We start from the raw sequence: 25,365 nt of genomic DNA on the forward strand, positions 1-25,365 counted from the left end.
TTGCAATGATGCAAGTGCTCTGTATTGGTAACATGGAGCAGCAAAAAAAGCCTTTTTAATGGAAAGGCAGCTTCTTTTCTGGCTTCCTTTAGAAACGGTTTTCATAATGAGGGTTATCTTGACCAACGTTTTCCTCCTCCACCCAAGAAAGAAAGAGGCTCTGAAGGAAGAGAGGCTCTAAAGAATTAATTTATTGGAAGAGCAGTTCTTTATTCTTGCCTGTTCTGTCAATAGTTCCTTTTGTAAAGAACAAACGTGTCAGGAGAAACATTATTGAATGAGATAAAGTGATGCCCTGTGTTTAAGAAAAGAGAACAGAGGCAAGGTTGCTGTTTTGAACCAAGTAGAAAATAGATTTTCTGCTCCCCCACCCCCTTCCTTTTTAATGTGTCTCTTTCCCCACCCTGAGACCTTGGTTTGTGCCTGAGTCAGTGTGAGGGCTGGAGCTGCCCCACGCCTCAGGCGGGTGCCGCTGCACTGCCGTGGGTCTGTGGCAGGACCGGAGAAGTCGCCTTCCTGAGACAAAATGTTTCCGTTTCTCCCAATAGAGTATTTTCCACCTAGAAAACAGCAAATCCATGTTTCATCAGTTTGACTTCCATGCTTCGTTTTGCCATTGAATTGCGCTGTGGTCTCCAGTTTGATGATGAGACTTTTGGCAGAGGTGGAGCAAGGAGGGTCTACCGGAGCGTGGGGTTCCCTCTGACACCTGCACGCTAAATACGGGCAAGTCCACCTGAGCTCCACCAGCCTCTGCTCTGCCCAGGAAGAGGGACTGCAGGGCTCTAGCAACAGCACGACCAAGATTTGGTGATGGCTGGAAGGAGCTGAGGAAGTTGAGGGGGGACCCCAGGCTCAGCCTGTGTCACCTGTATCACTGTGACTTTGTTCCTCAATCAGCCCCTCTGTAAAACGCGATGGGAATGCTGATGTATCTCAGTGGCACACTTTGATGCTGATTAACCTCTGGAAAATGCTCTGCAGCTCTCTAAAGAAATGAAATAAAAATACAGACAGTGCTGCCTGTTGGCTGCTGAACGCTTGCTCATGTACCTGGGTCCAGCTGATGGCCTGGGAGCGAGCAGGGCTGTGCTGGGGCTGCGGCACCGGCCGGATAACCACCTTCATCTCCGCATCTGCGGGTGTTATTGGGCAGGATCTCATCTTCAGAAGATTGCAGTTATTGTTTCTGTACATGTTGCCATCATAAACACAATTGTATGTAAATGTGTGTCAGCAAATGAAGAAGGCAGCACGTTATTTTGGAGCTTCCTTCAGAAGCTTGAAGAGTTTTAGTTTCTTTATGACCAGAACAACTCGGGGAGCAACAAAAATGGCCATATATGTGTGTATATGTGTATGTATATGGAGCTGTGTATCACATAGCTAGAAATTCTTTCCTGCATGGGTCAATCTGTTTCTCTTGATTACAAGAGTCAAATCACTGATCACACAAGATCTAAAGGAAAAAGCTGATGATGTCCCTACTCAATGTAGGAAGAAGCTATTCTAGATGATGTGAAAATAGTAGAGAGGTGGGAAAGGGAGAATTAGTGAAATTAAATGAAAGCCTGCTACCTCTGCCCAAGAGAGAGTTTGTCTGGTACATCACCAGTAAACGTGCTGTCTGCTGAGGCAAAGCTTCATGATAGAGTGAGGCTCATCTAGACCAGCTCTGTTGCCTTGTAGGTGAATCTGTGCTGGCTCCCTCCCTTGGACAGAAGTTCTCCCCAGCAGAGTGGTCTCCTAGAGCTTGTTTGCGGGTGCAGTCTCCCTTGGAGCGTGTCGGCAGCACTGTGAAAGAAAGAAGGATCTGGCATGCAAACAGCTTGCTGTGGGCTCATGCAGAAGTAGCCCAGGAAACCAAAGCTATGGAGTAAAACAAGAGCAGCAGCAATAGTTGTGAGAGAGAAACACAGAAAACAGGAAAAGGAAGTTTAAGGTTGTTATGGACTTTGGTGCCCTGCATCTTGGTGGAATTAGGCACAGTAATTGCTAATTGTCTTCTGCCTGTGCCCTAATGCACTCCTGACAACCTCTGACAGTGGTCTTGATAGGAGAGAGAGAGGCTTGCCCCGATTTTGTGCATGCAACTCTTAATGCCAAGCCATACACCTTGATTTTTTTTTTTTTTTATCTTTGCAAGAAGTGGGATGTCTAAGGGTCGGCAAAGGCAACACAATAGGATTCCAAATTGTCCACCTCCGCAAGTAATAAGCTTACATAACTTCACAAGAGGCATTAATCACTGTTCTGGGGAGCTCATGAGCAGATGTTAGCACATATTATGTTCATATTAGCACAGAGGTACCACTAGTGCCAGCAGTTCCTTGAACAGAGGCAAGTTTGTGTGAAAGCATTAGCGCTTGGTGGGGCTGTAACTGCCTGCTTGAATGGAAGGGGGTGGCTTGACTCGTGGAGAAAACAGATGCACATGTGTCCAGGTACAAAACCCAGCTACCTCTTGAATGCAGTGTTGTTCCCTGCATGGCTGATGATTTCTAAAAGGGTTTTCTTTCATTAATCTTTAGAGTCAGAGTGGAATCAAAAATGTTTGACAGTTGGGTCTTGTCAGAGGAAAAGCTCGGATGTGAGAGGGAGGCTTCTGCTGTTGCCTGTCCTGGTTGCCGATATCAAAACACACAATTAATAGTTGCTGTTACACAGATTGCTTTATATTGGCTCTGTTTTTATAAATTGTAACATTCATCATATTCCTTGCTTACTTTGGTACTGTCTGTACTACTCATGCACAGGGACAAGTAAGTGTTTCCCAGGTGAATTTTGGACATTTTGGTGATCTTCCATATTTAGGCCAAAAACTTTCCTAGAATATTTGCTTTGCAGTTCATTTGCAGTTTAGTAGCACTTCTGCACTAGCGACCTCAAAGACATCCTTATGAGCTGTTTGATAAAGCTGGAGCTTGAAGAGGTGACACTTTCCCTCTGGGTCGATTGTGAGCTTGTCGCTGAGCATGCTCTTTTTGGATGAAGCATCACATTGAAAGTCTTTCTACATGCATTGCACTCTTTCCAAGAAATATGGGAATGTCAGTCACGGTGCTCTAAATCGCAGCTTGAGTGAGTTTGTTTAATTACTTAAAAAATGCTTCTGTCCTAACAGTTGGTTTTGTTGCAAGCTATGGAGATGAAAACCTGGAGATGAATGAATTACAAGAAGTTGCAATTATTGTTCATGTTTGGAATACAAGCCTCTGTTAGTGCTTGTGCAGAGATTTTGAATTGTTTGCATTACTTCCAAAGCAGTATAGAACTGGTTTTGGCCTATGAGTAATGAAAAATAGTTTGCCTGATGTATAAACTGTGAAGTCAGGTGAAGAATTGACCTTTCTCACGCCAGACCATATGTTCCTAACTTGAAAGCTGAAATAATTTGTGGATATCTCTGTTGCGGGTGATTTGTAGTGCTAAGATTCATCTTTTTCATTTAGTGAAACATGCTGTTTGACTTCGCCTTGGTCAGTTATTACAGGCTAGTTTGCAGTGTGGCAGCTCTCCGGAGACCCTGCTCATAGCTACTCATTGGCCTAGAAGAAAGGATTTAATGATTTTCTACTTCCTCTATGTTTGGTTTTAGGGTGTAGATATTTTATAAATGTGAGTCTAAGTATTTACTGGTGACATTTTACAAATTTTCGCTCTGCTTAATCTCTGAGTAATGTTTTTAGGTTCGTATATGTTGTGGCCTTTGGCATTTTGGACTAACGTATCTCAAGGACATCTTAAAGCGTTGTATCTTTAAATGGATTCTATAGTTATTTTGTAATTTCTTCTTAAAAAAGTTGTGCCAATCCCTAAATAAGTCCTACCCTTCCTAGCTACTCACGCCCGAGGTATAGAAGCACAGCAAGACCAGAAGAGCCCTCAGAGGGAGAACACTCCATGTGGCATTAGCTGAAGGGTCTGGTTACACGCCAGCCAACGAGCAACGTGAATTATGTACCTTCACTTTGGGTGCCAGTAGAACTTAATTGTACGAGTTGATAGATCTCAGTGCTTTATAAAGTTGATGAAGTGGCTTTATCCCTGCTGTAGAGCTCTGTAAAGTAAGTCACAGAAGTAAAGTAAAATGTCTAAAATCAGAGGCTGGATTTGTAACTGCAGTGGGAATGGTATAGATTTATAGACTTCTTGCTGTAATTAGGATTGCCTTCATCGAAATAGGGAGCGCTCCCTTCAAATGCCTTGCAGTGCCGTGCATGAAGGAAGGTGGATGGGAGAAAACCAGAATCTTAAAGAGCAGCTAGGGGTTAATCTGAAGCTCGTATACATAACTGGTCGCACGTGCATTGCTCCCCTACAGGTAGTGTGAGGACAAGGCAAATCCGTGTCGTAAAGTCAAAGCCTGTGCCTTAAATTAACACAGCTCTAAATCTCAATTCATATTTGTTTTAACTTCAACTTTTTCTTTAGAGTCAAGCTTTGACATTTGTTCTCTTTAACTTTCTTCACCTGGTAGTTTTGGTTATAGAAACATTTTTTTGAAAGAATGACTTCTGTAATACCATACTCATATATGGAATTTCAGTGATTTCAGCATGATTAGTAAAAGTTTCATTAACTTTCCCTTATCACTACATCACACAGTAAAACAACAGTATCCATATTCATGTAAACTGTCTGAATTTTCTTTCAGATGATGTCAATCCTAATGAACACCATCATTTTTGAAGACTGCAGAAACCAATGGTCTGTGTCAAGACCGCTGCTCGGACTTATACTTCTCAATGAGAAAGTGAGTATTTAAGAAATACAACCAGATTCCCTCTTCACGTGTCCAAGTAGCTGAAATAATTATTTCACGTAGGAGAAAGCTGCCTGTTGCCCTTTCAGAGCCCTCATCCCTTTCCTTGGGACCTTGGTCCCTTACGCTCGCAGATGGAGTGGAGAGCAGGGTTCAGTTCACGCACCATATAGGTATTTTACAGATTAGTTCACAGAGGCTGAGTGGCTTCTATTTTGATGGAGAATCCTCTCAAACCTTTACCTCAACTTTTATACCCACCCTTATATCAGGCAAGTATATAATAAACCTTTTTTTTGAAAATAAATGTTATGTCTTTGCGTTTCCATAATTAAGCAGGAATAGAAGTTAGGTGAGTTCATCTGGCTTTTAGATAGACATATGAAACAAGAACACTGTGGAAATCACATCAGAAAAATTGCTTCCTAGAAAAATAGTTAACCAGTTTCTTGTTCTGAAAGGTTTCACAGGAACAACTAGCTGGGGGGGGCATTATCTGAGTGCTTACGCTTAAGTACTGGCATTGATTGCAATTTGGATTGTGTGCGTCTGTGGCAGATTCTGTAAACCAGGAAATACTCTGCAATTTGCCCTTTCAATAAAATCTGAAACTGTGAATTCGGATATACCCATCATGTTTCCCTGGTGACTTAATAGAGATGATATTGTCTGAAATGGAAACCATCTGAGTAAATGAATGCGAGTTGATCTAAATGTGTGCATTTTTTGTAAGGCAAGGCGTTGTTTCTGAAGATATTGACCTGTTGTATTTGCCATACTTCAGAGCTACCTCTAACTTTATTCCGAATTGCTTTATCTCTTGGGCAGTCACAAGCCTCAGTGTATTACTGCTTTGGAGAATGAATTGTCTATACAATAAGAGGGTGCTGGAAAAAAATAAGACACTAAGATTAGCAGCGACCGCATACATTAAAATTCAAACTGAAATCCCAGCTATGGAAGGAAACTAATAGAAGAAGAAAATATATCAAGAAGAGAAGCGCTGTCTCATCATTCACCTGTGCTGAAGGATCCAATTTTAGCCATATCCAATAGCACTGTCATTCATCTTCTTGGTGTGTTATTGTGATTTAAATCCAAGCTCTATAAGAGAGAGCAGTTCTTTTAAAATGATTGAGAGGGAATAAGGGCAAATTCAGTGTTTAGGAAAACTTTATGACATCACAATATTATACTTTACAGATGGAAGCAATATTTCCTACTTTGGAAGGAAAACTAATCATTTTCTATCTGCTCTGAGTCACTGCATCATTATAAAAGTGGGAAATAAGTAGTTTTGTGCATTCCCAATCTTGTTCAAGACGACACTTTTGTTTATATAATGCTTCTGATTTATAGCGTTTAAGTATTAGCCTGACTACATATTAATTATGTGGTTTTGATGCTTCAGTATAAGAAGAAATTAAATATTTCACTCGAAGATAAAACCATGGAGCTGTAAATCATAAGGAATAAATTTGTGACTGGCAGAATGTTCTTTTTACTGAAATTAGACTAGTCCTAATTATTACGTGTTTTGCTTAGCAGACATGGCTCTGTACAAGCACCTTTACTTATGAACAAGTCTTACATTTCTTTTGGAAGGGTGGAGAACGGGAAATAGGATTTACAATATTTGTATTGCCCCTTTTGCATCAAGGTTATTTATTTCGTGTTCAGAAAAAGTAGGACACATACTTGTATATGGCTGTAAAAGTCATCTTTTCTTGGCTCATTTCAGTGCACTGCTGGTTTATTTATTGAAAATGGGTTCCTTTATTTTAGGTAGGGTCTCTGTCTCTACAGTTCCTGAGACAGCAAGCACACCTTTACCATGTTTTACTTTTACTGCTTGTTCTCTTCTTCTTTTGCTTTAATGAGATCTTCTTTGCCTATGACTCATCTCAGAGGGAAAGAGTCGGGTTTACCTGGGGACTCAGAAAAATTGGGATTTATACATGCTTGCACCAATAGGGTAATTATGCCAAAATAGGAATCATGGTCAGAGTCCACCCTAAAACAACGCTACATCTTTTGAGACAGCACCAGCTGAGTATGAAATGGGATGATTGCACATGGCTCTTGACGTTGTTTCCATACTGAAATGCAGTGGCAAGTTTCATTTCAATCCTGGGGGCAAGAGGTTGGCACAAAAAGCCCTCTGTATCCCGATAACATAGCCACCATGTCTCCTTCTTGCTGTTGTTCTTCAGCCAAAGAACACAGGCATTCGAGTGCACAGGCAAAAGGGATGTTATTGCAGGGAAGCCCTAGAAAGCCCAGGGCTCAGAACAGCTCCATACTGTAGAGAGACTGATGCTGTGCAATGCTGAACTCATCAATGGTAGGCAGAGATGTTATTCCTTGCTGTTACTTGAGGATCCTGTTAATACTTTCCATTATGGTGTTGACTGAAGTTGTTCTTGGAATGCCTCTCTTCTAAAAGCAACTTGCGGACGCTGGACAAGATCTCGGGGTTGTGGCTTTCTCTACGTTGAACTCTACATTTGTCACCTTGAGACAGGGCTTCTGGGAATGCGTTTGTTGCAGGCAGATATTTCATCTTTTTCACCAGCTCCCAGGTGATTTTCAGTTTTGAGTTCCTAAGTATTTTGGACCCAGCTATTTGATCAGCTGCTGCTTTCACTTCCAGTACTGCTGCAGTGGTCAGCAAAGATGCGTAATACAGGATGTTTCTGGTTTGAGAGGAACTGGATTGAGGGCAAGTAATTTGCCAAGCAGACATTAAAGCAAATACTTCCTATAATCCTGTTGAGTTGTCAGGGCTTAGCGTTATGGTTTTGCTACATTTTCTTTTGTTATCCCGTATTTATTCTTGTGTACAGAAGAGCTGTAATTTTGATGGAAAAGATGTGTGTTTAATTTGAGATTTGTTTAAGGTTTAAACAGGTTTAATCCTGTTAAAGATTTTTTAAAAATCTGGCAAACAAATCCCAGACTTTTGTGCTTTCTGACACGTCGTACAACGCCCTACAAGGTACATTAACTTCAAAAGTCCTCTAAATTTTGCATACTGAAAACTGATTTTCAGCCTACCTTTAATAACTTATCTTGTTGTACACCTGAAATCTGGCAAATACCAGCAATATTCCTCTTGACTGCAATATCAGGCTACTCAGAAACTTTGCCAGGTACTTGGGCACAGGTTCATCAGAGTGGTTCATTCTCCTCTGAATAATTGTCTGTATCAGTGCTTGTACCATGGATGTGCTTACGCCCAAGGCCATAAGACTTCGACTGACACAGCCAATATAATAAAGGCTAAACAGGATTATGTGACTTGCTGGGCTGCAGTGGTAGGGTAGTGGATAACCCTGAAGGTCCCCTCCTGTTCAGTGTTTCTAGACTAAACCTGAATTTTCCTAAGGCAATAAAAAGTTCTATTTTAACTAGTCTATAGTCTGCCAGAATATAACGGAAATAGTAATGTAGACAATCCTATAGATCACTTAGCTTCTAAAGAAGCAAAGGTGAGTCTGTCTCGTCACAGGGCTGAAGTGGGTTAGAGCCAAGTGCACACATTTGCACCGTTCTAAAAGGACTTGAAAAGTAGTCAAGGATGCTTCTGTCACCTCTCTTAGGTGACTTTCTGTATTGGAACTGGTTAGGCAGCCAACACCCACTGGTAAAGTTGCACGTCACCCATTACCACTGAACTTCAGTGGTGATGTACAGCTGAAGCTGGTGCAGTTCAGGAAGGCAGGATCTGAAACCTGATTCAGAGAGACCTCTGCGTGCTGTTTGCCACACTGCTCTCCCAGAGGGCAACATACAAACCATTTGTTCAGGGGTGCTCCAGGTGTAGGTGAGGAACTCTGGGTTTAAATTTCCAAACCTCATTTTTAATATTCTCTGCTTTGCTATTGTAGTACTTCAATGAACTAAGGGCAACCTTGATAACCAGCCAGCCTGCCAACAAACATGAAGTCCTTAACCAGTGCTTCAGGAATCTTATGGAGGGAGTCGAGCAAAACCTTTTGGTAAAGAACAGAGACAGGTAGGTTCATAACACATAAGTAAGCTGAAAGAATAAAAGACAAATGGAAACTTTAACTGGAAAAAAAATAACATAGTAAGTAAGCAGTTCCTTTTGAATGAAAGATAATATCCTATCAAAGAATTCATCCCTAGACTTAACAGTTAGAGCCTGTACATCTGATGATTATGTATTTTCTTGGTCAGAAATGTATTTCCTAATTTAATCCCAAAGTCAAGGTTTGCCAGGCTGCAGCTGCTGCTTTTTCACTTGGGAAAAATTGCCTCATTTCAGCAGGTGAGCCTCAGAGATTTCTCTTTGCAACCTTAAGCCCCTCTGATAAAGCACTTGTTTCAGCCTCCAGCGGTTCTGTTGCTCTGACAGAGCCTTTTCCTGCTGGTATTGGGGTTTAGCAACTGCTTGTGAAATGCCAGAATGAGAAGGGACCCAGTGAGCCCACTTAAACATTGTAGATAAACGACACAAGGATTTTATTTATTTTTTTTTTTATGAATCACAAATTCACCCAATCTTGCCCTCATTTGAAAAATAGAATGGAAATCTCCAAAAAACAAGTGGCAAGTCTGTCTGCGTTTAATGTTCACATTAACTTTTTGTTTCTGGCTAGCTGCATTTTCTGTTCCATATGCATTGTTCAACCAAAGCAAACCTTGAAAACGTAGCGACACAATCTAAGTCCAGATGGTGGAACTTCCTGGAAAGCTTGAAACAAACTGGGAAGGGGCTTGGAGAGAAACGATGGCTAAAACCATTTGGTGGTTTTATGTCTCTGACTTCTTCTGTCTTTGCGGGTGTGAAAATTATGTTGAACTTGTTTCATTCTTAAATAATTTTGTGTTGATTATGATCTTCACAGTTTTGTTTCATTCTTCTATTAAATTCTGGTATTAAAAGTGTGAGTTCCTTGTGGCCTGACTGTGGATGATAGCCAGAGTCGGGGGAATTTGGAAGCAAACCCAGAGAAGTACAGAGATCGCATCCATGGCGCTAATAAATGAGACAGACTTTCTGTGTAACTTCTGAAGTGTTATGGATCAGCAGAAAACCTGGGGGAGAGGCAGAGAGCCACTGGGAAGGAGAATGCCTGTTAAAAGAAAGAAAAATGGAGCTGACAGTGGTGGGCTGTAGGATGTAGTCTGACCTTAGAGGTGTAAATGCCAAGAGGAGTCATTTGACTCAACAGACCTCTAGGATTTCTAAAAAAAAAAAAAAAAAAAAAAAGGAAAAATAAAAAGAAGTCCTTAAGATAACATTGTTTTCTGAGAAAAACATACTTTGATGTGAAGTTTCTCTGAGCTGCCTTACTCCAGGAAGGAGCGCAGGCGGAGGGAGGGTGGGTGGGTGGGTGGGTGGGTGGGCAGGAGGCCGAGCTGCCCTGGCAGCTCCAGGCGGGCAGCACGGAAATTGGGCAGGACGGGGAATCCGGCTCCGCTGCCTGTGCTCTCTGTGCTTAGGGCATGGACGGAGGCTTCCATCACTTGGGCTGCCAGCAGATATTAGATTTGGCAAGTGTTAGATTCAAATATCTGTGGATTTAAGGGGGATTTTCATCTCGAAGCGCTGGGGAGTACTCTCAGACAGTGGTGCAGAAGGTCTCGGAGAGCTTCCATGGAAGTGCAGGCGGGGAGGGATGGGTGCAGGTGTGAGGGGACAGAGATAATTCGGTCGAACGAGCAGCTCGTCTGTCTCAGTAGCATCCGCCTGTCTAACTTGGGAAGACTTTTAAGCCATCACTTCCCCAACGAGCAGCATGAGTTAATACGATGGCTTTTCTGTTCTCAGCTCTTGATTTGTAATCCTTCTCAGATTTATTCTGTGGAGCTGTGATTGTTTAAAATCGAGCAGAAATCAATTTCCATTAGTAAGGAAATAAGCACAAACGTACAAAATTATGAATAGAATAAAGAATGAACTCATAATTGCATCCTGTATTGCCACACAGAACAAGCCCTAGTTCACCACACTGCTGCTAGACGTACCCATAAAGTAGAGCACAGTGCAGGCAGTCGGGAAGGATTATTACCCCTGGTCCTGCAAAGAGACCTTTGCTGAGATCCCATCAGTTTTGCAGGCACCTGTCCACACAGTCCTTTGCAGGAAGGAGCCCTAAGGAGCCGTTCTTCGGGAAACTTTATTAGCTTCACTATAGTGAGCCAGCAAAGTCTGACACAATCAAAGCAAAGAGCATTGAGGCAACAAACAAAAGAACACTTGAAAAACCCTAAATGCAGGATGCAGTATATGGTTCTGACATTTAAAATCATTTTTATGGGGGTTTTGGTTGGTTTTGGTTTTAAATACATACATGAGATGTGATAAATGGCAATTAAACTCTTCATTTCAGGTAAGGATAGACCAGGGGAGTAGATCAGATTTGGGCTGAGTTGTCATTCACTCTCGGGTGTGATGCCACCGGACGGACTTCATGTCCCAAACCTGCCAGTAGACAACTGTTGAGGATTATTTCTGTGGGTTCATTCTGTGCCAGATGGGTGATGGTACCGCGTTTCACTGAGAGACAGGTTGAACTCTGACACCACTCCGGAGGGAGGAAGGTAGGTCTGAGAGAGTCTGGCCTTGATGACCATCTGGACATGTCCCAAAGAGCCCTTTGCTGGAGATTTGGGAGAAAGGACGTGTTCTGAGTCACGGGAGATGGAAAAGTTTCTTGTTGCTTTCATTTCCCAGCGGACTGTTAAAGTGTTTCCCACTGTTGGTAGGCTGAGTTTATAATGCTGCCCAGACATGTTTACATGCTCATCGTGATTTTATGGGACTGGGTTTTGAGGACACCTAGTGATTTTGTTTGTGAGTTTTCCCGTTTTTCTTTCAATTTCAAGTTTACATTATAATTATTCTAACTATACGATGAGTGTCCTTTAACCAAACATCTGGGTTGTCTTTCTCACAGGTTCACGCAGAACATGTCAGTCTTTCGAAGAGACGTGGCCGAAGCTCTGCGCAGCGAAGGCGCCTCCGATCCCGGCAGTTTAGATATGATGAGTTGACAATGACTTTGGAAACAGAGCACTGACTAATAAACCAACTCCGAAAGTTTTGGGACCCTGTTATATTCTTAGATAGATTTTTGACCCTTGTGGAAACTATTTTTTTAAGATATCTTCTGCCTTTTTGTATCTCTGGCCTAAATGTAAGGATTTATAATACTGAAAGCAATGGAAAATCAGCCGTAGTTTGAAGAACGTTTTCAGACTTTCTTATCAAAATTTATTATCCTGTTGTTTTATCTTTATGAAACGGTTTAGAAACAGTACTTAACCAAAGAACAAAATAAATATGCATTCCTTCTAAACTTGTATCAGTTAATGATTCTCAGTTCTACACTTAGTAGTAAATAATATCTCATCAATCAGAAAAACCATGCTTACTCTGAGACCATATTTATTTGAAAATAAGATGAAGGCCAGTACAAATTTTATATGACATCTTTTTGAAATAATAAAATTTTTATTTTCCTACAAAATGTTATATATTTCTTTTCAGCACTGGCGGTTAATGACAACATGGACAACAAAGTAGAAGTCTAAAAATGAGCGTTTTAGGCCATAAGTATAGCAAGAAAATTGAGAATGTTGCACATAATAAAATAAGAGATGATGGAGCAAGCCTTAATGAAGTACTGATAATCTTTTCATTTCACAAGTACACATTTTCCAGGTCTTTGAAAGTTGAAAAAAAAAAAAAAACAGAAGAAAAGAAAGTTTTTAAGACATTATGTAAAAAGAATAAAATCTATCCACCACTACAAAAAGCAGGCAGATAGTTACAGAGACTTATGGCTCGGATTTAAACGGCGTGTGGCACAGTGAGGATGAACACAGGCGTCTGAAACAGCAAATTCAGCAGATTTCTCTTCACCTCTCAGAGATCGTGGAGAGTTCGGTGTGTACCAGAACCAAATCCCACCTCTGGTCCGAAGCTCACACTCACCCTCACCACTCTGGGTTCGTGGGGAACAATCAATATTGTTCTGTGGTGGGCAGGAGGTACTGTGTGGGCTGAGGAAATACACAAATTAATTGGAGCAAGATCTGACAAAAATTAGAACTATTTAAGCAATAAGCCTATTAGTTGATAATGTAGAAAAGCTATGATGTGCAATTACAAACTATTGGTATTAGTTTTGAATTGGGTTGGGGTTTTTTTTCTTGTGTGAATAATTGATTTCATGTGTTTTTCCTGCTTGCTTACGTTTGCGTGTTTAGGAATATTTCACCACTGTTTAGATAGGAACGGGAATGGCCAACAGGAAGGAAAAGTTCATACCCGTATTTCTTACAGCTTTTTTCCCATTTTTTCTTTGCAACTGTTACTTTTGTGCACATTTTTAAATTGCAGGAACTAAATCTGAAAGGAAGTAATTTTGTTAAGCAGTTTTCTGTTTACATTTAAGCTCAGCTGGAGAAAGTATTTAATCTGCAGCCGAAGGCTCTGATTTCCGACAGTGCCGAGTACTTGAGAAAATAATCGATTGAGGTTACAAAGAGCTGCAGATTTGGGTGTTTCTACGTGTGGCCCAATGGTCTGTGCAGAGGTTTGAAAACTTTGCACAGAGTGTATGATCATCGTACAAATTAATAGTTACTCTCTTTCCATTTTGATCCTTAAAGGAAGCTGGGATCCGTGTTGCTGAGTCAGATTTTAAAAGCTGCAAAACTGAACTCATGAGCTCGTGTGCAGGTCTCCGTGTGAGCTGGGGTTTGGGGAAAGGTTCCTCCATGTCACCTTATCAACAGGCACAGAGCTGGGTGCCGGGCAGTGCCGCCTCCTTTCTGCCTGTGTAAACCCTTCCGTAGCCTCGCAGCTCCCAGCGTTGCCATTAAAGGCTCCGATGGAAGCTGAGGGGTTCTGTGACTCCGTTTTCTTTGTCGTACAGTGGAAATGAGGAGTGGTTGTGGAGCAGCCGCGTGCGCTCACAAACCAGCCCGGTCACTGGTTTGATGAGCTGCTCTGCCGAGAGCTGGAGTTTTGGCATGCTGAGAAGACGAGGACCGTGTGCCCCGTAACTCCGCACCCAGACCTCAGGGCTGGCTGGAGTACGCGGATACTGGCTCCCCGGAGCGCTCAGACGCGTTTCTGAAATTCCCTTTCCAGCACATCCCTTGTTACAACCTACAAGTGAGATGCTAAAGAGCATCTTACAACCTGGGCAAACTCGAGACACGTATTTGAAGAGCGTTTCAACCTTGGTTAGCAATTGACAAGAGGAACTTTATTTAGAGTAGCCGGTCGTATAAATAGGCTCGCTTTTAGGTTAGGAAATGGATAGCATAGCAAATAGAGAATGTGTTTTATGACTTCAGATTCTTTGTTGAGATTCTTTACTGTCAGCTTTTTAAAAGGGCGCTGTCAAAGTGGGTACAGCCCATAATTTCCTCCTGTGTTTACAAAGTACGTGTAATGCTGTAGACCTTTTTTAAAAAGACATAATTGCTTTAGAGGAGGTGGATACATTTTTTTTTCTCCTTTAAAAAAAAAAAAAAAGAATGGAATGGGAAATGTCGGGAAGGAGATGCCACTCAAACCATGAGTGATTTCATCTCAAGAAACGGATGCAAGCCTGCGTGATGATGCAAACAACTCGGGACTGTAAAATCGGTCTGATTCTCCCCCAAATACCTTTTATATCATTACAGTGAAAAACACCGACTGCTGAACCTCAGGTAAGTACCTGCCCCTCTGCGAGGGAGAGCAAAGCATCCCTGGAGCAGCCTTCACGAGTCGGGCTCTGCTTGCCTGAGCAGGCGAAGGCGGCTTTCGGGGGACAACCCCATGTCTGAACACCTCGCCCTGCTTGCATAAGGAGGCTTTGAAGAAACTCAGCCATCACTATATGCACACCTTCCAAAAGAATTCCTTAGACTTGTTAATGTTTTATTGTAGTACGAGTTTATGATGACAGCAAACCTTTCAAACTGTAGAGGGATAACACGCTTCCTTGCCATATTAAAAAATAATGTTAGTGTAGATTTTATGTTCCATAGTTTAGACTGCTGTTAAGAGGCGCTTCTTTGACGACGTTCTTTTTGAGGTTTACAGAAAGCATAATAAAATATGTAAGTTACATTTCTACAAACAAAAGCCATAACATAAGTTATTTATAAGCGTGAGATCCAAACACTATCACGATAAATAAACCTTAATGGATACCTGCGGCATCCATCCTAATGTGATTTGCCCAACAAAAGTCATATTTAGTAGAAAAATCTGGCAGCAGCTGCTTGTTGCTATATAAAATAAGAATAAAAGAGAGAAAGAAGCCACATTGAAACACCGGCTGCTTTCTGAGATTTACGCACAGACCTGCGATGCCTCCCAGCCTTCTCCTTGGAACTGGGGCTGACGCTGCTGCTTGGGGAGACCAGATGTCCTCGCATCTTCCAGGGTTTGTCCCCGGTACCGGGACATTCCCCATTGGCTTCACTACAGAATAATTTTATCAGAGATGGCAGAAGGAAACTGAGCCCCATCTGCCCGTCATCCTCTGTGCTCTCTTCCCTTTCAGCAGCGGTTCCTTCCCCAGCGCTTCCCTCGGACCCTCCCCATCTCCCCTGGGCTCAGGTGTTCGTGGGTCGATGTGTAGCTTGTGAAGTAAACCAAAGTTTCAGCTTTTTTAATGTAACGGTTAAGGTGACCAACCCCATAAAGATGTGCTTTGAAATGTGAATTGGAACAACTACAGAGGCTGGAGCCACCTTTGACTATTTGCTCTGTAAGAAGGGTTTAACTGTTGCCACCCACGGGGATGTGGAGGACCAGGAGGTTATCGGGGTCCGCCTTCAGCCGGGCAGCCTCCGCCCGTGGGGCTGGTGCCCCGAGCTCCTCCGTGGAGGGGACAGGGAACGTACCTTGGCTGATGGGAAAAGGGCTGATGAGGGTGGACCTCTGCTCCCCCAGCCCTCCCCTGCTGCCTGCGCGGCGTGAAGCTCCCCAGGCTGGAGCCAGGAGAGGTGCAGCCCTGCCGAGGTTAAAGGAAGGGGCAGAGGGGAACGACCTTTAGACTCCACAGCCTTGGAAAAAGAGCAGCTGATTTAACCCTTGTTGGCTGACAAAACCGCTGCTCCGCTCTGCTGAGCACCGAGAGCTCAGTGCCCGACGCCGCCGTCGCTCCCCGGGAGCGAGCCGCCTGCCCGCGAGCGCGCGGCCGCAGCCGGGACACGCCGGGTCCCTTTGCAGCACCAGGACGGGGCAGTGAGGCCACTGCTTTGTCCTGGGGCCTGGTGGCCGCTGTGGCCCGCGCCCAGCGGGGCTCAGCCCTGCCGGGGAGGACCCACAGTGTCACAGGGGAAGGTACGAGGGACGGGACCGCATCCCCCTCTGCACGCACACCTCAGCCCCTGCCTGCTCGTAAGCTGCTTTCGGCTGCCCCCTCCTTCCGCAGAGCACCCATGTCCCTCTCCAGCCTGAGCACCGGCATCACCCTGTCACCTCCCCAGAGATGCTAATTCCAGGCTGAGGAACAACTTTTTCATGTCCTTTGTCTTGCTGACTTCCACGCAAATGGTACATAATAGATGATGTGCTAACACTCAAAAACATGTTGGGATTATGCAGCAATTTTACTTAGTGCGAAGCCTCACCCCACAATTTCCATCTAGAAAAGACTGTGGAGAACAGGACTGGCCTTGCCTACTCTGAGATTTGCTGCCAAAACCAGGAGCTCAGCAGAAACATCTCAGCATCTGCTGCTACTTTCTCATGCAGCGAGATATCACCATTCCCTGTCACCCAATGGGAAGAGACAAAACCTGAAGCAGCGGGTGACGCTTCCAGGGGACGGCAAGTCCCCGCAGCCGCCGGTGCCTCCTGCAGCCCTGCGCTGGGCTCTGCCAGCAGCGGCCAATGGCAGCAAGCTGGGGCTCCTGAGGCTTCCCAGCTGCCAGGGATAGAGACCAGTTCCCAACCTGTGAATTCCTGTGGGTTAAAGGAAGGTCTGAGGACAACGGAGGAGTTCGGTATTTGAGAGATGATACGGCCTTTAGCGTCCTTTAAAGAAAGAGGATTTATTTGTGGCAGTGTGACAGCCAGTGAGGCAGCACGAAGATGCTGCTGAAGACCAGGGCTGCAGATCAGATTCTGGTCGAGCCCCTCTTCCCCCAGCACTGGCTTCCAGCTGCCAGGCAGCACCTTGGGTAAGGGTCACTGTGGCCATTGCCAGTCCCAGGCCCCAAATGAAGGAGCCTTCAGAGAAATCCGAGCTTCTGGGCACCTGGATATGCAAGACAGCGTGCGAGGGTAGGGGGCAGCCCAGGATGTGCACAGCTGGAGGGTCGGGGATGGGGTGATGTGAGAGGAGCTGGAAAAGCAGAAACGCAGCTGAACAGATGCTCTGGGCTGGCTAACGCTCCGTGCAGCTCCTCCAGGCGGTACGAGGTCTGGCTGGGCTAAAGCCCCAGCGCAGCAGGTAAGCAGCGATGGAAGCACACGCTCAGCGTTCTCGGTTGTGATCCAGCCCCTTAACAGCCTGGGCTTGCTGGAGATCCTGAGCCTGCATGTTCACAGTTTTGTCAGAGGCAAATTCGCTGCTGCTGCCGCTGTCTCCTGGGACGAGCAATGTAGGCACCGCAGCCCCGGGGACGGTGGAGGCACATCCTGGGCACTGCCACAACCGGTCGGGTTTGCCCGCAGTGCCTGCACCTCTACCCCTACAGCCACGCCGTATACACGGCGGTTGCAGGCTGGATGGCTGTTTAAAGCGTGCGGGGCAGAAGGGTCCCCATCTCGGGGGTGGTTTCTCCTCTCCAGCCAGGAGCAGTATCCCAGCCCGTGTGCGAGCAGCCACGGTGGGCACAGGGGGTTATTAGCAGCCCCTTGGCCTCTGCACAGCCTCACAGCAGCTGCTCGAGCCCGACCGAGCCTCTGAATGGGCCACCCTGGCCATGGGTTCCCTGCGAGAGCACCGGTCAGGCTGCGGCCCCGCTGCTCTCGGGTGGCTGCGCCCGGCAGCGCGGTAGGAGCTGCGCAGTAATGCACCATCAATTAACGGCCCATTATTATAAAACGCTGCCTACTGGTTTGAAAAGGCTGGAGGAGCCCCGTAGTGGTTTCTCTTGGTTTCATGCCCAGAGACCTGTCCCTCTCACCTTAGAAACAAAATGCCTCGTTTTAAAAATAATTAATGGTAAACATTTAAAAAAAAAAAATAAAAGATGTAATGGATCGTTTGGCCCATGTGAAATTTTGACATTTTGACGATAAACATTTAACTGAGGCTATTTTACAGCAGAGTGCAGAGCTGCATGGAGGGATGCTGTGTGTGCCGGTTGGGGCTGTGCTCCCCCAGCCCATGGGGGTAAGCCCATCCCTGGGGGTTCTGCGCTGTGCCAGGCTGGCACGGGTGGCACGGGACCCTCTCGGGATGCGGCCAGATTTAAATCTGTGGGCTGCTCTGGGTCCTCGTCGTGCCATCTGTTGTTGTCCCCAAGGTGGTGGGAGGATGATGGGGTGGGAGGGATGCTTGAGGCCGCTATGGGGAATGGTCCTTCTCTGTTCAGTCTCCAGCTGCCCAGTGCTAGGTTTGGTTCTCATGGGGACCACTTGTACCTGCTCCCATGTACCATGCTCCTCCTCGGGGAACCTCGAGGGTCCCTTGGTGGGAAGGAGCTGAAGTCCCTCTGCATGCCATTACCCATGCCCATGCCACCTCCCTGTCCTTACTGCTCCTGGTGGGGACATCCTGGCACTGCCAACCTCCTCCCAATGGGGATTTCATTTTCTGTGGTGCTGGGACGTGCTCTGGAGAGGGGACCATCCCTATAACTTCTCTGCTTTCCAGGAACGGCTGCAGCTACCAGAGCTGCAGCCCTGTTTCTTCCCCTTGGCAGCAAGGGCCCAGCCGTGGATGTGGCACACATTGGCGCCTGCAGTGCACAGGAGCATGTGCCGGTGGCACAGCTGTGGTCACCAGTGGCAAACCTGCTCCAAACACGGATACAGAAATGCCTGGTGCTGCAGGAGAAGAGGGGTGCTGCCTTGCTTTAGAAAGGTGGAGGCATTTGGGGTTAGGTCAGTGTGTTTCATCACAGATTTTTATCATCTTATTCTGCAGGAAGCATTTGGAAAGCTGAACGCTGGCATTAGCCGCTGCTGGGCACATGGCAGGTGCTACAAGGACTCAGGTCCTGTGAGGACACCCTCCCTGAGGGGCCCTCCATATCTCGAGCCCAGATGTTCCCGGGGCCAAGGAGTGCACGTGCACACCATGTCCAAACCCAGTGACCATGGTGAGCTGTGGCACATCCCCCTGTGTCCCCCCATAGAAGCCAGGCTTGGGAGCAGCTCGGGGTTTTGGGGTTTTGGATGAGGTGGGTGCTGCTTTTCTGCCCCTAGAGACAAACTAGGTGGGAGTCCCTTCTGCCCAGTGGTGCCAGGAGGTGCTCGGCTCTACAGCTCAGGTAACACTTGTACAATGAATGTGCTGTCAGAGTTTTACAAGTAATAACCCTGGATCCAGAGCTTTTCCTTCCTGGCCTCCCCCTGCCCGCGTGGCCCTGGTGGCAGCTCCATTGGTGCTGCAGGGCTGCCTGGCTGTGTCCCCCCACCCAGATGGGCACTGTCCTGCTGCAGCTGCAACCGCTCCACCTCCCTGTGCCTGCGTTAGAGGCATCCCTGCAGCTAGCTGCTTGTGGCTGGCACTTGCGGGCTGGCCTCATGCCATGCCATTGCGTACCGTGCCATGCCATGTCATATTGTGCCATGCCATGCCATGCCGTGCCATGCCAAGACTATGCCATGCCATGCCGTGCTATGCTGTGGCCAGGGCCTGGCCGAAGCCCCTTGGGTTGCAGGGCTATTTGCACTCAGCTGCACCCCTGTGACAGAGGGCTGCCTTGGCGCAGGGCACTGGGGACACACTGCAGGTGCCCCATACCTTCCCGGGGGTCTCGCTGCCTCCCCCTGCCCGAAGGGGCCAGCCCTGAGCTGGGCCTGGCTCCCCGGTGGCACGGAGTGGCCCGGGTTTGGGTGGGCGAGTTCATCTGCCCAGCACGGTCACCCGCCCGGCCCCGGGCACTGCTGGGGGTCGCAGCACTGTGCCGTAGCGGGGGGACCCGGGACCTCCGGGCCGCGCCGTCGGAGCCGCAGCTCCGCTCGCTCCGCGCCGGGCGGACGCGGGGACCGGGGGCGGAGCGGGATGGAGAGCGGGAGCAGAGCCCGGCAGCGCGGCCCCTTCCGCAACGAAACGCGGCGTTTGGCAAAGCGGAGGCGGGTTTGGGGTGCGGAGCTGCGCGGGGCTGCGCGCCCCCAGCCCGCGGAGGGGCGAGGGAGACAAGGCGGCTGCGGGAGAGCGGCATTTAAGGATACCATACGTCCCGGGTTATTAATTATAAAACATAATTAAAGTAAAACTGCAGAACGTCAACATATTAAATTTAAAAGCTAATATTAAAATAGAGTTAATATTTAATAAGGTAGCCGAGCGTTACAAAGCCGTACGCTGATACTCTATATTTAACTGTGTAAAACCAGGAGAGTTTTTCCAAAGAAAAATGTATTGTTTAGCTGATTATCAAAGACTCTGTGATATATTATCCATTTCACAAAAATAATATAGATATCTTTTTAAATATAGTAATAAAAACATACTAGCGCCTTTTAAATATACTATTACTTACCACCCCTTTTCATATTGTACTATCACAGACACTTTGGAATTGGTTTAAAAGCACATCATTCATTATTCAAAGCTCATCTTTGCATATTATTCCAGCTCAAGTCTGCCAGGCTCCCTGTGAAATCGTTCACAAAATTGATAACAGCAGACACACATGCAATAAAAAGATAGCCTTGGGCAGCCCGAGTTCCCATTATGCAGATCAAGCCGCAATTTTCTCTAACAAAGCCTGCCCTGATTCAGGACTGGGTGTCACTTTATTTATTTATTTATCCTCCCCCGGTTGCCTTTTTTTTTTTTTTCCCCCCCTAACTCCCCCTTTTCTCTTTTTTTCCCCTCCTTTTCTCTCTTTCCCCCCGCCCCGCCGCCCTCCCCGCCGGGCCGGCCGGAGCGGGGCTCCGAGGGCTGGACGCCCGCGGCCGTTCCCGGTGGCGCCGGGCGGCCCCGCCCGGTCCCGCACCATCTTGCCGGGATCGTGTCAATCCGATTAGCTCCGCTCCGGGGGAGCGGCGGCTGATGGCGGTTCCGCTCGCACCCGCCGCACCGAGCGGGGACAATCCGATTAGGCTGCCCGGGGGCCGGGGGTGGCACCGGGAGGTTCCCCTGGGGGAGGTGGATGTTTAATAGCCGTTTTAATGACCGCCGGGCGGGGCGGGGCGGAGCGGGTGTCCCTCCGTTCGACGAGCCGGGAAAGCCCCCTCGACGGCCACCAGCAAGGACGCGCCTCCGTCGGGGCCGGCGCTCCCCGCGCCGCGCCGGGAAACTTCAGCCGGCAGCTCCGCGGCGGCCGTCGCAGCCCATCGGGGCCAGCACCGGCCGGACCCCGCGACCCAGGAGGGGCGGAAGGGGGGCGGGAAAGGCACCCCTGGCCCCGCTTTTGCCGTGGGGCCGCAGCGGCGAGCGCGGCGGGGGAAGAGCCGGCGGCGAGCGGGGCCGCAGGTGCCTCCCGCTGCCCTCCGCCGCCGGGCGGGCTCCGTGCGGCAGCGCCGGTGGCTCGGCAGGTCGATCCGCGTTCGCTGCCGCTGCCGTTGGAACGATTCGGCGCGTTGCGGTAATTGAATCCTAAGGTTTAAAAACTAATCAAGTCCCTCCTGTCACCGCTCCGGCATCCCGGGATCGCCCTGCCAGGTGCTGATCAAATGCCATTACATTCTATTAACAGGGAAATTCTATTCCCTGTTTTCATTTCCCTTTATAAGAGGGAAACTAAGTAAATGCGGCTGAACGTTATTTAATTTTTAACGCCTTTAGTCCAATTTGGACGTTAGGGAGCGTCTGCAAACTCGCTCGGCGGCCGCGCCGGGCTCCCGCTGCCTGGGCACAAATGAAGCCCAAACGGAATCCCGCCCTGCGGGGGGCCCCGGGCACCCGCCGGCCCGGCCCCGGGCACGGCCTCGGGCCGCCGCTCCGCGCTGCCGTCGGGGCGGGCGCCCGGCCTCGCCGCTCAAGCGTGGCTTGCCGCCCGCCCGGGGCCCGGCAGCCGTGGGGCACCGGGACCGAGCCCCGCCGCGCAGGGCCGCTCGGGCGGGCCCTGCGGAGAGGCCGTCGCGGATCGCGGGGCCGTCGGAAGGGCAGGGCCCGGGAGGTGCCGGGCGGCTGCGCCGGCCCCGCGGGGCGCGGGGAGGGAGCGGGACGGCACCCTCGACGTGCCGGGTGTCCCGTCCCGCCGCCCCGGCCCCGACGGCGCCCCCGCCCGCCGCCGCGCGGCCCCATTGTTCGTGCGCCCCAGTGATGTCACCGCGGCGGCGGCGGCGGCGGCGGCGGGCCCCCGCGCCCGGGCGCGAGGCCGGTGCCGAGCGGCGGGAGCCAATGGGAGCGCAGAGGCTGGGCGGCGGCGGCCAATGGCGGCGGCGGGGGCGCACGCGGCGCGGGGCGCGCGGCGGCCCCGAGGAGATGACGGGGCGGCTGCCGGGGCGGCGCGCGCTCGGCAAAGTTTCCGCGCGGCGCACGCCGGGGCCGGCCGGGCCCGCGGAGCGCGGCGGAGCGGCGGCGCCTTTATAGCGGGCGCGGAGGGGTGCGCGGCGGCGGCGGTGGAGGAGGAGGAGGAGGAGGATGGATCCGCCGGCGGGCGCGCAGGGCCAGCACCAGCACGAGCCCATCAGCTTCGGCATCGACCAGATCCTCAACAGCCCCGAGCAGGAGAGCGCTCCCCCGCCGCCCCCCCGGGGCCCCGACGGCGCGACCTTCCTGGGCGGCCCCGGCGGCCGCGGCGGCGCGCCCTACCCGGCCCTGCCGGCCCCCTTCCCGGCCATCGCCGCGCCCTTCGAGGACTCTGGATCTTACAGTGTGAACCTCAGCCTGGCCCCGGCCGGCGTGATCCGGGTGCCGGCGCACAGGCCCATCCCCGGGGCCGTGCCGCCGCCCATCTCCAGCGCCATCCCGGCCATGCCCGCCGTGCCCAGCCTGGGCAGCCTCAACTTCCCCTGGATGGAGAGCAGCAGGCGCTTCGTCAAGGACAGGTTCACAGGTAAGGCGCCCCCACACCTTCCCCCCCACCCCTCCCCGGCAACGAACGGAAGGGCAAATAAAAAATTGAAAACGAAATAATAATAGTAAGAATAATAAGAGTAAAGGCAAAGGCGGCCCACTGGATGTTTCCCTCCCCCGCGCTCGCAGCGATCAGAAAAATCGCTCTTCTCCCGGCGTGGATGGCGCGGCCGCCGCGGGGCTGCCGGCGGGGCGCCCCGGGGGGCGGCCGGGCCCCGCTCGCCTCCGCGTCCCTTCGGCGAAATGTGGAAGCGGGATCTCGGGGTGACACGGTCCCTTCGGGGCCCGGCGGGCCGGCCGTCGGGCAGAGCCGCGGCCCCGGGGGGGGGCGGCCGGCACCGTGCGGGCGCGGGGCTGACCCCTGTGCTTCCCACCCGGGCAGCGGCGGCGGCACTGACGCCCTTCACGGTGACACGGCGGATCGGGCATCCCTACCAGAACCGGACCCCGCCGAAGCGCAAGAAGCCGCGGACGTCCTTCTCCCGCGTCCAGATCTGCGAGCTGGAGAAGCGCTTCCACCGGCAGAAGTACCTGGCCTCGGCCGAGCGCGCTGCCCTCGCCAAGTCCCTCAAGATGACGGACGCCCAGGTGAAGACCTGGTTCCAGAACCGGCGCACCAAGTGGCGGTGAGTCCCGCGCCCCCGGGGCCGCCCCGTCCCGCCGCCGCCCCCCCCATCGTCCCCGGCGGAGCTCCCCGCCCGCCGCCCCCGGGAAGCCCCGGCTCCGGCCGGGAGGGCACCCCTCGCCGGCTCCCGGCAGCGAAACGGTTGGGGGTGGATTTTTTTATTACTAGAATAACATTTTTATTGTGGTTATTTATTTTTATGTTTTTATCTTTTATAGTCCCCCATTCGGGAAACGGGGGATTGTTCGAAAACGAAGGATTATTCTAAAAGCGGGAAATTGTTCGGCAAAAACGAGGCAATATTGGGAAAACGGGGGAATATTCGGAAACAGGGGATTGTTGGGAAACGGAGGGGCTCCGGGCGTTTCCCGCCGCCCGGAATCCCTCCGTTACAGGCCGAGCGGCTGCCGCCTGCCCGGCGGTGCCCGGCCCCGGTAGGCAGCGGCGTGCTGCCCCGCTGCCCGCCGGAGACGCGCCTTGCTCCCGCGGCCGGCGGCACCCGATTCCCGCGGTCGCGCCCCCGCCACCGAAACGGCCGCTTCCCGCGGAGCCCCGGGCGGAGCATCCCGGGGCGTCCCGGGGCGCGGGCTGAGCGTGTCCCCTGGCAGGCGGCAGACGGCGGAGGAGCGGGAGGCCGAGCGGCAGCAGGCGAGCCGGCTGATGCTGCAGCTGCAGCACGACGCCTTCCAGAAGTCGCTGAACGAGTCGATCCAGCCCGACCCGCTGTGCCTGCACAACTCGTCGCTGTTCGCGCTGCAGAACCTGCAGCCCTGGGAGGAGGAGAGCGCCAAGATCCCTCCGGTCACCTCCCTCGTCTGAGCCCGGCAGCCCGGGCACGCAGCGGACTCGCCCGCGGATCTCGGCCGGCGGCTCCCCCCGCTCCCGGGGCCGCGGCTCTCCCCAGACGGGGCGGGCGCGGAGGCGGCGAGCGGCGCCCGCGGGGCCGGGGCCCGGGGCGGGCCGGGGCCGGGGCCGGTGGCCGGGCCGGGGCCGAGGCCGGCGCGGAGCGGAGCCGCCGGGCGCTGCCGTCGCGGGGCCCCGCGCTCCGCTTGTATATTCGTGTCGATGTTCCACTAGGAAGGGAAATATGTCACTTTTTGTAAGAAGTGTTAATAATTTAATTTATTTATGCATCGAGATTTTGGGCACTATTAATATGGAATTATATAAAACCTCGATTATTTATATCGAAATCTGAACATAGGTATTTTGTGTTGGCTTTGGAACAAAAGGCTATTTTTTTTTTTCCTGTTCTGAGGATAGTCTAAAGAAAAAAAAAAAACCTACCTATCACTTAGCGGAGGGGACTAAGTGGAGCCGGTGATGACTCATTAGCTTAGGAAACCCTATTAAGCTGAAAAGCGGTAGCTTCCATCTGTCCCAGGTGAAGTTAATGTCAGCTGTAATTTATTCACCGTAGTAATAAGGGCTCCTTTCAGGCAACACACACTCGGTTTTGTCCTCACCTTTCCAGCCGATGAGCTTTAGCGCACCGAAACAGCACCCGCACCCTCTCCTTTTCGCCACCGACTCTAGAGAAAGCGCCTTATGTTTCATAATAAAGAAGATTTGGGGTTGACACAGACCATGTATAATACTTTGTACTTGCCGAGACGTGTAAATAAACGTTTTCTTTAAAAACGCCTCTCCGCTCCCTGCCTGCCGCCGCGCCGGGGAAGAGCCGAGCCCGCGGCCGGGGCCGGGTCGCTGCGGGGCGGGCAGCAGCCGGGAGGCCGCCGCGGTCGTTCAGCGGAGACGGAGGTGAGGAGCTCGGCGGGGGCCGGGGGCGGCGGGCGGGCTCGGAGCGGGGCTCCCCGTCGCTCCCCGCTCCGCCGGTG

General features: G+C 50.1%; 2 protein-coding genes across 2 annotated transcripts in view; both read left to right on the forward strand.

Annotated features, from left to right (window-relative positions):
* Positions 1-11,791, forward strand: part of RANBP17 (RAN binding protein 17) — a 160,497-nt gene extending 148,706 nt beyond the window's left edge. The window contains exons 26-28 of the mRNA XM_086621456.1: positions 4,658-4,756; positions 8,656-8,783; positions 11,695-11,791. Of these exons, the coding sequence (XP_086477582.1) occupies positions 4,658-4,756; positions 8,656-8,783; positions 11,695-11,791 (324 nt within the window). The remainder of the gene's footprint in view (positions 1-4,657; positions 4,757-8,655; positions 8,784-11,694) is intronic.
* A 10,676-nt stretch (positions 11,792-22,467) lies between these two features.
* TLX3 (T cell leukemia homeobox 3) lies at positions 22,468-24,346 on the forward strand. Its single transcript, XM_086621675.1, has 3 exons — positions 22,468-22,882; positions 23,285-23,528; positions 24,136-24,346. The coding sequence occupies exons 1-3, from the start codon at positions 22,468-22,470 to the stop codon at positions 24,344-24,346; spliced, it is 870 nt and encodes a 289-aa protein (XP_086477801.1).
* The last annotated feature ends 1,019 nt before the right edge of the window (positions 24,347-25,365 follow it).

This window comes from Tauraco erythrolophus, chromosome 16, assembly GCF_009769465.1.
Source record: "Tauraco erythrolophus isolate bTauEry1 chromosome 16, bTauEry1.pri, whole genome shotgun sequence".
In the NCBI taxonomy this organism is placed as follows: domain Eukaryota; kingdom Metazoa; phylum Chordata; class Aves; order Musophagiformes; family Musophagidae; genus Tauraco; species Tauraco erythrolophus.